The 13153-nt window shown below is 38.9% G+C and overlaps 1 protein-coding gene across 1 annotated transcript in view; it reads right to left on the bottom strand.

Annotated features, from left to right (window-relative positions):
- Positions 1 to 11807, bottom strand: part of arhgap23a (Rho GTPase activating protein 23a) — an 80715-nt gene extending 68908 nt beyond the window's left edge. Inside the window, exon 1 of the mRNA XM_032587205.1 lies at positions 11439 to 11807. Within this exon, the coding sequence (XP_032443096.1) occupies positions 11439 to 11447 (9 nt within the window). The 5' untranslated portion in view covers positions 11448 to 11807. The remainder of the gene's footprint in view (positions 1 to 11438) is intronic.
- Between the last annotated feature and the right edge of the window lie 1346 nt (positions 11808 to 13153).

Genomic DNA, 13153 nt, shown 5'->3' on the forward strand with positions numbered 1-13153 from the left:
CAAACGTTTTGGCCTTAATTTAGCTCCATAGAGATCCAGGCATTCCCACACCAAGAGGAGCAGCTGCTGACTCAGCTTTCATCTGCGGTCTTTTTCCTTGCAGAACCTAAAGTCAGTTTCTGTCGCTCTAAAAGGTATAAAACCTCCTTTACTCTGAAGCCACTAAATAAAACCCAGTTCAACCTACTGTCTTCGGAAAGGCACATAATTAGTTAATTAAGTCTTTCTGTGTTACACACAGTATGCAGGTCTTCCACACTTTTGACACGGTGTGGAAAAGTTCAACAGATTTACTTTTGCCAGACATTGGGCAGTTCAGCCAGAGATCTCATGTGGTCTGGATTTGAAAACACATCCTGGGTTTAAGGAGGATTGAATTGCGATACAGAGAGAAATCACAAAGCTGCCTTTTCTTTGAGGGGTCGAACAGTGAGAGGGGACGCCACAGGTGGACATTTTATATCCTCTCTGTTCGGAGTCTGACTCTTCAAGCTTTTTTTTTTTTTTTTTTTTTTTTACAGCCAGAGGGTTTCATATTGCTGGACATAAATCAGCTTTTATCTTCTTTTTGTGATCTTACTCAAACCTTCTGTTTTTGGTGGATTGTTCATCTTTCCCACACAAAACGGGAGCAAAACGGGATTTCTGTTAATGATACTTCAGCTGAAGAGGAAAGATGGTAAATGGTCTTACTGAAAGATGGATCATAACTAATTTTAGAGCGCAAAACTCTTGAGAAATTTTCTTTATTTTTTATATTTTCTCCTTGAAATCTTTTAAACTCATGTTTTCTGAAGGTATTTTTTTATTCAGACATGACTGTATGTCACTTTGTTGCTCACACGACTAATTTTATAGCTCAAAATTCTTAAATCATTTCTTGTTTCTTTATATTTTTCTTTCTAAATCTCCTTGTAATCTTTCAAACTCACTTATTTTCTATAGATTTGTTTGGTTCGGACTTGACTCTCTGTCACTAGACTGCTCATTTTGCCCCTCTCGTTGCGTCTCTGGGTCAGGCTTCCTCTCTGACACACACCCTCGGGGTGTTGGGTATGTCCCCCGTGGTTTACAGAGTCAGCCCCCCCTTCGGTTTGATAATGCTGATGTGAGGCGACACGACCCGATCCTTTTCCCCCTCCAGGGCCACAGCCGGCTGGGGATGGGCAGGAAGCATCCAGAGACTGCAACTCATTACATAATCACACACACACAGCCCATAAACAACCTTATTTTCATCCTGCCTCCCTCTTCTGACCTGGTTAAGACCAGGCTCCCCATTTTCTGGGCATCCCTCGTATTTTTCTAGGCCACTTCACAGATCTTGTGAGCTAGATACTAATTGTGATCACTCCATTTACTCCCCCGTCTCTCCACTTTAAGGCTTCCTCGTTTAGATCTCCTCTGTTTCACTCCCCTTCCCCTCATGTTATTAAGCCTGTCCTTTCTGTAAATGTCTGAGGCAGAGTGTAGCTGGCACATCTTTTTTTAAAGTCTGTAGAGTCCTCCAACACTTAGCTCTCTGTTCAAGCAGGCCACACTATCCCTTTACTTGATACAGTGGCATTTAATGAAGATTTTCCTGGAGCAATGGGAGGGAAAAGGACACAAAGTGAAACCTCTGCCAAGCTATGGTATCGTTTTCCCGTCTCTCTGATCTGATATAGGAAGGAGTTCTGTTTCTGGAGGAGCTGCAGATGTAATAAGAAGCTGGGTAGAGATATAAGATGAAGATAAAGTGTTAGAAGAAGAAGAAACTTACTCATTAACATGCACACTGCAAAAACATGAAATCTTACCAAGTAGTTTTACACTTGAAATGAAGCAAAACTGACTTACGAGTAACTTTTCAGCAAGATACGAGTTGTTTTAAGTCACTAATTTGTATATATTGTTTAAAAATGGTTCTAGTTTCACTGGCAGATTATTTCAAAAATATTTTTCCAAGTTTTAAATGAATTAATCTGCTGGTGGAACAAGCAATTTTTCATCAATATTAAGGATTTATTGAGTCAAACAAGCTCCTATTTCTTGCTGAAAAGTGTTTTATAAGTAAGTTCAGTCTTATTTTAAATGTACGAAGATATTTGGACTAGATATACTTGGGTAAGATTTTGTGTTTTTGCAGTGCAATGAAGCATTTAGGAGAAGTGCAGTGTATCATGGAGTGATACACTGCAAAAACACAAATTCTTGCAAAGAATTTGTGTTCTAATTTCTGGTGCAAATATCTTAGTACACCTGAAATAAGACTAAACTAACTTCCAAGTCACTTTACAGGTAGATGTGTGTTGTTTTAAGTCAAAAATGTCTTAATTTCGATGAAAAAGTACTAGTTATAACTGAAATAATCTGCCAGTGGAACTACTAAGGAATTGTTGACTCAAAACAAGCTCATCGTCTTGCTGAAAAGTTACTTGTATGTTAGTTTTGCACTAAGATATTTGCACTAGAAAATACACCAAAAATATTTGGAAGGATTTAGTGTTTTTACAGTGATATGTCAGAAGTTGTGTGGCTTGGAGGCTCCTGGAGGCTCACAGGAGGTTATGTTGCAAAAACCTGCAGTGGTTGTGTGGATTAAGCGGCGCTGCAGCCCCCCTCTCTGTGTCCCTGTGTGAAAGAGGAGCCTTCTTTGTCTTGTTGGACAACTGGCACGAGAGGAGGGAAACAGCTGACCAGTTTGGCCCAGACAGGAAGAAAAACTTCAAACTGAACTCCCAGGGTCAGAACAAGATTGTTACTCTTAAAGTAAAATTTCTGGATTTTACTCTAGAAAAAATATTTTCACTCAAGTAAAAGAAAAAAGTAGAGATGATAGACCATAACAAAGAAACTCAACTTATTACTTACTATCCAACCCTGCATTTTGTACTTCTACATTCAAACCTTTGCGGGTAATTTTTTTTACATTTTGTCACATTACAGAGTTTTTTTCCAGAACAGCCTAGTCAAAGTCTATCGTCATGGTGACCTAAACGAACCCTAGAGGAGTAATTGGGGATATTCTGGACCTGAAACCTAGAAAGAAATGGTTGATTCCCCAACTAGTAAAAGACAGCACAAGAAAAAAAGGTTGAGAATGTTGACAAAGTTAGAGAACGTAAATGTGAGCTTAATGAAAAGTGTGTTTAACTTTTAATCTGATAAACGGGCCTCATCTGAACAAATATTCTAACTAGAAGGAAGAAAGCAAGATAAAATCCCTGATTTAAATTAACTTCCCAAACAAAGGGAAACATTTTACTTTTCACAAAGAACCAGGTTGGTTGGGTTTCTTCTCTTATTATATAAAATAATTGCTTCCAAAACGACATTTTGTGTTTACCTTCGATTTGTTTGTCAACGTTTAGGTAGGACAAAGGATCCAAACTCAGAGAAACGGGTGCAAACACTTATTCACAGAACCATATCTCATCCAAAAACATGAACTCCTGAACCTTCAGTCTGTGTAGTTTTTTTTTTTTTCTGGCATGACTCAACATGGAGAGAACAGATTAGAAAAGTACATGTGGGAAAGATTTAGATAAACGAACAAAGACAAGGAAATACCCAGAGACTAACAAGGACAGTAATGGACATTCAGGTGTCACCTATTGCAAAATGGCCGCTGATTCAACCCCGGTGAAATGCCAGACTGTCCTGAGCGACGAATGCGCTCATTATTAGAAACTCCAGACAAACACAGAGAACAAGTGAATCACATCCAAGGGATTCCTCTGTTGCTATAAATGTCCGTTGTTACTATAAACACTTGGCACACATTTCTTGAAGGACTTCCCTGCAGGCGGTGCCCAGCTCCACCTTTTCTCTTCTCCTAAATCTCCATGAAGAGACACAGAGTGATAAAATAAACAGTCTGGAGCTTGCAGTAGCAGCTCAGTGGGTTTCCTTCCTGCTGGCCGCCGCTTCACAAGTCGGCTTTTTACCTTTCACAGCTCTGCTTCCTCTTGGAGCGGTTCGTTGGAAATAACTCTTTTGGGAAACTAGCTGATATAAGTGGAAATATTTAAATCAGACCTTTCTGCTGGTCAGTGGTGAGTCAGGAACGTCCTAAATATACCCACTTAAAATCTGAGAGAATGTTTTCTTTTTTTTTTGCACCTTCTGGACAGACTTTAAGGAGGTTATTTACGATGGAAAATTAGTGCCATTGTTGGAAAAGAGTAGTAAATATGTGCCAAAAGACTCAGCAGTACTGAGATTCATTTTCTAGAAAAAAATTGAACATTTCTGAGCTCAAAAGTCTAAAATTTGAGAGGGAAAAATATTGAGATTAATCTCTGAAAATGTCTAAAAAAAAACGTGGAAATTTCTGAGCTCTAAAAGTTGAAAAATTTGCAAGAGGAAAAAAATTAATCTCTGAGATTTTCTTGACAAAAACACGGAAATTTCTGAGCTTCAAACATCATAAATAAACTCCGAAATGTTGAGATTAATACCAGAAATTTTCTAGAAAGAACTTTCTGAACTCCAAAAAGTAAAAAGATTATAGAATATACTCAGAAATATTCAGACTGTCTGAAATTTTCCAGAAAAAACGTAGAAATTTCTGAGCCACCAAAATCAAAACTTGTCGAGGCAAAAATCATTTTTATGCCAACAAATTTTCATCCCTAATGAAATCTTACTAGACGTTGGCATTGTTGAATTAAATGACATTTGAGAACCTCCTACAGCATTTATTAAAAGACTAAATAATTGAGCTCATAAACCAGCTTTCTCAACCACTCTTCCTCTCAAAATGACATAAAACTTTTAAAAAGTTTTAAATGCAACAGATTATCTATAACAACAACATACGCTTTGAGCCACATCGCTGACAGTATATGAAGTTAACTCAATAATCTTGTTCCCCAGAGGAGATCATACCCTAATCTGAGCATTTCTACGCTCTTTAAGCTCAGAGATAAATTTGTCTAGACATAGCTTTAGACCACAGCATTTTCTTTTTGACGGACAGGAGCTGTTGGTTTGAAACTTTCCACTCAGAAATATGCAGATTTTCCTTCGGTGGAGAAAATAAAATTCCACACAAAGCTGTCAGTCTCAGAAAGATTCAAAAATACTTCTTTAAACTATTTATTAATAGTTTCTGACTGAAATCATGCAGGATCACATGTATTTATTGTTAATTTATTAATAAATCTGCACTGTTTTTCAGTAATGTAGAAAAACATCTTATTAGTAAGGGATGAATCCTGCTAAAAGGATGACCATCTGCTTCTCTGCTGCACAGATTTATGTAAACAAATAATCCTCAACTATGCACAGAACTGCAGTTGCATCAGGGTACCACAAGAGGGCTCTGTGGCAGGACACAGATGAGGATATTGAGAAAATTATCTCAAAACTGTGAGATTTAACAGAATTTATGAGTGAACAATGGTAAAAAGTAATAAAAAAAAGTTTCAGAAAAAGGCAGGAAGTTTTAAATCATCCACCCTTTATGTCTCTGTGAGCTTTTGCAGCAATTAGAGGTCTTCAAGTCCAAAAATAATCATGTTTATTGGAAGCAAAATGGACATTTGTGCATCCCTGCATCATTTGATGTACAAACTGGGTCAATATGATGCTGAAATAAGGCGATCAGAGGAGCAGAGTTTGCAGTGGGATGCAGAAATGCATGACTAAAGCCGCTCTAATGATCAAAGTAATGAAACCACAGACCTCATCTGTTTGCACAAAATACCTGGATGCTGATTTCCGCTTCTCTCAAACTCAAACAGACTGGAAAAGTCCTACAAGATAAACAATCTGGGTCACAAGCTGTACATTAAAAAAGGCCCATTCGGATAAAATGGGCTCCTAATGAGATTAATCTCATGAAGCTCATCCTTCTGTTGTCCTCCTGCATTTCCCTGACATGGCTAGAACTGCTCCTTAGAGGAGGTGCTTTAGCCAAATGGACTGACCTTTAACCCTATGGAAGAACATGGCCCCTCTCTCCCTCCTTATCCTCTGCCATCTGCGCTTTTTGCTCGTTTGTGCCGAGGTTAAGCCTTCTAAACAGCTAGTTGAAGATGTTGACCTTCAGGGTTTGGGTGTCCTAGTTTCTCCCATGGGACAGCCTGCTCACTGTTCACTTGCAGGCATCTGCATATTAATTTGGCTGCAGCACAGTGGAATCTCTAATATAAATCCTTTGGTACATTTTTTTTGCATGCACTTCTAGATGTGTGTACAGTAAACTTGCAGAACATGTTTTACTATCTGACCAACATTCCTGCAGGAAGAGATTATGAGTTTTCACTGGAAAAACACAAAATCTTACCGAGTACATTTGTCCAGTTTCTAGCGCAAATATCTTAGAAATAAGACTAAACTAACTTACAAGTAACTTCAGCAAAACACAGCAGCTTGTTTTAAGTCAATTCCTTAATATTGATTAAATTTACAGATTATTTTTCTTATAATAAGACATTTTCAGAGACATGTTCCTATGCCAATGGAACTAGTATTTTTTTTTTTTATTAATACTGAGGAATTATTTACCTAAAAAAGTGATTATGTCTTGCTGGACTTTTACTTATATGTTATTTTGTCTTATTTTAACTTTACTAAGAAACTAGACCAAAATTACAATGTAAAAATAGAAAATATGAATCAATGAAAGCACTTAAAATCCCCTTTTCCACCTATTTACACATATGTTGGATATATGCTGCACAATTCAACTAAAAAGCAAACAAATATGTTGGAAAAAAAACTAAAGTAACCTCAACCCAAATCTACCTCAATCCTTTAACTCGTTTAATAAAATACAGATTTTTAATTAGATATATCAATTGCTACATTATATTGTTGAAGTAAGAAGCTCATAAATAAAGTAGGTGACTAACTTTCCAACATGCAGTAGCTCCTCCCTTCATCCTGATGTAAAAGTGTCGAATGATGTCTTTCCTGCATGGCAGAGCAGCCTGCACGCTTCATCTCCTACAGAAACATTTTAATGGTGGCCAAGGTCAGACGCAAAGTCCCACATGTGTCCCGCAGAGACCTCCGAGTGTTTTCCTCTCCACAGAGAAACCATTTACAATGATTGAAAGTCTTTTCTGTGGTTTCTAATGTTTTCTTTTTGTTCTTTTCCTTGAGCGTCAGCAAAGTTGCTGTAGGTTTTATTTTAGATGTCTCCCACTTTGCGTCCTGCTCTGGAAAATGAGGGAAGAAATTCCTAAAAGTCTAACATTTGTCGTCAGATTAGACCACCTGTTGCACACCCGTTCCCTCCTTTTGTCCGTCCCCCCCTCTCATACACTCGCCGTCTTTCACATTCCCTCTCACTATTTCGTTTGTAACCCAGTAAGACCCTTTCTTCTCCAGCACACACACACACAGTTTTACTCCCATAAAACATCTCCCTGCATGGCTGTTTCGCTCTGAGCTAATTCTGACTGCATTCCTTTTCAGTCACATCTATGAGAAAAAGACAAAACAAACTCTAAGATAAGTCTGGGCAAGAGTTGTAGACACACACACACACACACACACCCACACGCACACACACCCCAATTCAAAGATACACAAATACACAAGTCAAACCAAGCCTCCAGGGAGTTTTGTCCAGACGACAGCACAAACACAACAAAAAAATCCTGCGTGTTCCCTTTAAAGCGGCTCATATGAGATTCCCCGCTGACGCTGGGACACACTTTCAACAGAGGCAGGTTGTTTGAATATTTTATTTATATATTTATAGTTTTAAAGCAGAGGACGTTTTTTGTTTTTGTCTGATGGATGCGGTCATGCAGCCAAACGCTCAGAGTTGCCACATCCTGATTTATCGCTAATGACTATTGATCACTGAGCACTAATGACCCCGGATTGACGTTTTAATCGTTCTCGGGAAAAGGTTCTGCTGTAGAAACGGTTAGAAACCTGTGAAAACAGGCGTAAAGTGGAAATGAACAATACACAAAAATCTTACCAAACATCTCGGTGCACCTGAAGTAAGACAAAACTAACTCACAAGTAGCTTTTCAGCAAGATCTACAGGCTTTTTTAAAGTAGATCTTTTTTTTAAAATGGATGAAAAGGTACTAGTTCCACTGGCAGATAATTTCATTTTTAAAATCGTCTGTCTCATTAAGTGAAATAATTTGCCACTAAAACTAGAACTTTTTTAAAATAAAGAAGCTGTTGACTTAAAACAAGCTCCTATATTTTGCTGAAAAGTTATTTGTAAGAAGGTTTTGTCTTAATTTAGGTGCAATAACATATTTGCACTAAAATTTTGTGCAAAATTTTATGCTGCAATATATTGAAGCATTTATGAAAAAAATAGATGAGACGGAGATTATACATTGGAAAAGCTCATAATCTTACTAAGTGTTTTTAGTCCAGTTTCTATTGCAAATATGTTAGTACACTGGAAATTAGACAAAATTAACTTCAAATTAACTTGTCCGCAGGATATTGGAGTTTGTATTGAGGCCATATTTCCTTGATATTGATGAAAAAGTATTAATTAGTCCTCCTTACAGTTTATTTCACTTTTAACATGGGAAGAATGTCTTGTTAATAGTATCAATATAAGGTAACTATTTATTTAAAACAATGTCCTGTATTTTGATGGTTACTTGTATGTTAGTTTTGTCTTATTTCAAGTAATAAGATGTTTGCACAAGAAACTAAACTGAAAATAAGACTTCATGTCTTAATAGTAATATGATAAAAACATGAATACATTGACGAGACGTCAGTATTTTTGCTAGTTCTGTTTGATCTCTGCAATTATTATCACAGAACTTTGCAATCAGCAAACATTTTTATACTTTTTATGGATCCTGCAGTCTGTGTTTTGCAACATCTTGACCTGAACTTCGTAGATAATTGTTTCTCACTGGGAGTTTATATCTGTAAAAATAGAGGACAGGAGCTTTGATGCTGCATGACAGTTTGCTTTAAACTTTCTGTGGCTGTAGTAAACACCCCATGCCTGTGTTTACACTCGCGCAGCATCGTTAGCGCATGTTTGGGCTTCACATCTGACAGCCGGTCCTTGACTGTTTCTCGGACACTGTGCTGTAATGGGCCCTGAAGGAGGAAACGCACACAAAAAAGAGATAAAGCCTCGCAGCCACCGCGCACAGACGACAACAACACAACGCCACGTGACGAACAGGAAGCGCTATAACCATATCATATCACAACAACGTGCTCCATCCGTTAAAATGACACCGGCCCGGCCTCAGCACTGCACCAAGGCCGTGCCGTGTCAGCATTTTGCAGCGTAGAGCAGCATTAAAAATGGCTCCTCTTTCCTGTGGGTTACGCTGGGACCATATCTGCTCCCTCCTCTCAATTCTGGTGTTTTTAAGGTAACAACACCTTAAGACTCACAGAAACAGGATTCTCATCACTGCCATTTAGGTTAGAGGCATTCATACCGCTAGAACTTTTTCATATTCTGTCAAGTTATAACCACAAACTTTATAGTTATTACGTGGAAGGTAAATTATATATTTTTAACATTAACAAGCCAATAGTCTGTAGATTCAGACTTAAAGAGAAAAAACTTTTATCCGTTCTCCTTGCAAAAATACCTTAAACTCAGATTCTGACCTCTGGACTTTGACTAGACCTTTCCGACATGTGGACATGCGTTGATGTAAACCACTGTAGCTCCAGTTGGATGTTTAGGAATGCTGTCCACCAGTATTCCCATCAACTTTGACCAGAAAAGCATACCCAAATCATCAGACTGCCACCCAAGCAATTGATCAATTAATCGCATCACAAATTAAAATGAGATTGATTATTTCCATTCTGAAGATTACTATTCTTTAAAGGGTCATTTTATTTACAGAGACATTATAATACATGATTTATTTTGGATATCTAAAATAAAGTTCCAGTGTGAAGTTCCCTTTACCAACAAAATTAAAGTTTATTGGTCTTTGAGAGAGCAAATTATGCCGTGATCAAAACAATAACATTATTGTTTATCCCAATAATTATTGGGACAGTTTATCCTCCACCAAAATTTGTTTCACTGCAAGGAAAGTGGAGTCTATTTACCAATTACTTGACCAACTTGGGCTTGACCAACTGTTTTAAGTGGATTTTATTTAGCGATATCAAAGTAAAAGGGGCTGAATACAAATGCAGGCAACACTTGTCAAGTTTTGATGTGCAAAATGTTTGAAAATGAACACTATAAGGCACTGTAAAAAGCGTAAAACATAATTAAAATGACACTTGTCCTCGTTTAACTGCACTCAAACAGTCAATGGGATGACATCATGTCCATTCTGAGAGGCTTACTCAGATCTCATCAGGTGGGACAGGGTGGAAGACATGAATTATTCATTTAAATCAAATGTTTGGGACGGGTTGCTTCATCCCCCCCGTTCTGTTCGCTTCTGCGCCACAAACACTGCTGAGAGAGCATCAGGGGAGGAGGAGAAGCTTCGGAGGAGACGCAGGGAGGGAGCGAAGGGGGAGATGAGGTAATCTTCCTCCAAAACATTCATGAGTTCAACCTCCTGCTTTTCACCAGCGACGGGGAGCTGTTTGTAAAATTACACTGTCAAAAATTAAAAGCAATAACTTGGTTTATTCAACCTGTCAAAGCAAAAATGTGTGTTATTACAAATGTTTAAAACACCACGTAAATGTTTAGTTTACAAGCTCAACATTCAACTTTCAAATTAAAGAGATAAAGGAAGATAAAGATTTAGTTTACAAACAAGTATTTCATTTGGGAAATGTTTAAATGTTTTGCTAATTAAATATTTGGTTCCAAAGCTAAATGTGTGCCTTGGAGAATGAATATTTTGAAAATTAAAAGTTTAGTTCAGAAAGTAAATAATTAGATTCAAACAAATTTAGCAAAAATAAATATTTAATTTGTGGCAAAATATTTAGTTTGAAAAGTAAATATTTACCTCATGCTTAAACGTTTTGCTTCCTAATTAAGTATTTAAATTGAAAGCTAAATATTTAGTTTGTTAATTAGATGTTTAGTTTGGAACTCTGACATTTATCAATAAGAAAATATGACCTTTTTTCGCTGTGAAAGGCTAAATAAGCCAAATTACTAAACTACGTAACTTTAGAAAACTCCCAAACACCGGTGGAAGGAAAAAATGAGCCAAGTAGAAGTGAATGCATCCTCTCTGTCACACTGTAAACAAGAGCAGCTGCAGGCGACACTTTGGCAAGGTGAAGTCTTACAGTCACTTTTTGTGACTGAATGAACCCACGACTCGATGGCAGCCACACCCCACTCAGACTTCATCTCTCCTGACTGTGGAGGAGCAAACTGGAAGATGTTGTGTCATCTCTCCAGCGGCCTGCTGGCATCACCTCTGCCAGATGAGAAAGCATCCCTGCAGGATGAGATGCTGCTCAACTAGCGGGGATGATGGATGTCATAAAGCCAAGGTGTGGCTACGCGGATAAAGGTGCTCATATTTACTTTTTCCCATCCTCACCTGGTCCATGATTTCACTGAGCCTCCTCCCTCCTCCTGCTCCCGGTCATCTCCAGCTGTTTCTCTGCTTTCCTGTCTGTCCTTGTTCTGTATTCCCAGCAGAAATCCAGTCTGGTTGTCCTCAAACAGGCGAAGCAGCCTGGCAGCCAGAAGCCGCCGCTGCGTCTCCCCGCAGAGGCATGACTCTGAGTCTCCTTGACAGGGTGACACTTCCAGCTAAACATCCATCTTCTGCCCTCTTTGCTGTTCCGGAGCGGCGGCTGCAGGGGGCAACAGGGAAACCTCTCTCCTGGACAACACAAGCAGAAGAGACTCCCGCTTTTCCTTCTCAAGCTCTTTCACTCCTTCCCTCTGTGAGCTCGCCCCTCGCCTTCCTTCCCTCCCTCCTGCTCAACGCCACTTCCCTTCTCTCTTTCTATCTCCCCTCCCCCTCCTGCTGCTGAAAGGGAGCCAGAGCGAGTGAATGGGCGCAGGGTTGCCAGATCCGACTGACAGTTTTCAGCCCAAATAACATAAAACCTGCCCAACTCCAAAAAAAAACAAAAACAAAAAGAAAACCTGGCCAAATCTCAACCTCTGATGAAAATCATGTTGATATCACCTGACTCCTGGATTCAAACTTAACTTGTGACATTTTTGGTTGGGCTTTATTATATTCTGACCAAAACCAGATAATATGACTCTTTTAACACACCAGCTACGTTTCCATTACGAATGTGCAAAAAACTTTGCTATTCTGCTAATGTAGGAAAAACACAGTTTTGTAGTTGTAATGTTTCCCTTAAATAAGAAATTCAATTAAAATCCACAAGAAAACCTTCTACACCATTCCCTTCTACCACTTCCTGTCGTCTTCTTCGTCTTTTCCGCCAGTAGTAACAGCCGGTTGTTGATCACGTGGCTCCTGATGTGGGGGGGGAGAATGTTTTTTTTCCCCCACATCAGGAGAATGTGGGGAAAATTCCACATTCTCGAAATGCGAAAAACAAAACAGTTTTTCGCAGTTTTGTGAAAAACACTTATTTTGAAGCAGCCGAAAAACCACCTCATCCTATCGCAAAAACATGAGTTCTTTTTTCTTCAAAGCTGCAGTGTTTCCATCCATCCATCCATCTTCTGTTCACCCTTTCTCCCCAATGGGGTCGGGAGGGTTGCCGGTGTCTATCTCCAGCTACGTTCCGGGCGAGAGGCGGGGTTCACCCTGGACAGGTCGCCAGTCTGTCGCAGGGCAACACAGAGACATACAGGACAAACAAACATGCACACACACACTCACACTCCCTAGGGAGAATTTAGAGAAACCAATTGACCTGACCGGAAGCCGGAGTACCCGGAGAGAACCCACACATGCACAGGGAGAACATGCGAACTCCATGCAGAAAGACCCTGGCCGGGAATCGAACCCAGGACCTTCTTGCTGCAAGGTAACAGTGCTACCAACTGCGCCACTGTGCAGCCCCTGCCGTGTTTCCATTAAGCTAATTTATTTTTGTAATTCCAGATAGTGAGACTTGTGTTTTTTGTGGCAATATGTCATTTTAAATCTTGATGTTGCACTCGGATTTCTGTTTTACAACATTCTACATACTTGATTAACCTATGACTTATCATTGATGATGTCACTTTGGGTAGATAATGGAGATTTCAAAACAAATTACTAAGATAACTGCGAGGACAATGTATATTTTATTAAATGTTTTGTGCTTTTCTGCCACA

Source organism: Xiphophorus hellerii, chromosome 16 (genome assembly GCF_003331165.1).
Source record: "Xiphophorus hellerii strain 12219 chromosome 16, Xiphophorus_hellerii-4.1, whole genome shotgun sequence".
NCBI lineage: Eukaryota > Metazoa > Chordata > Actinopteri > Cyprinodontiformes > Poeciliidae > Xiphophorus > Xiphophorus hellerii.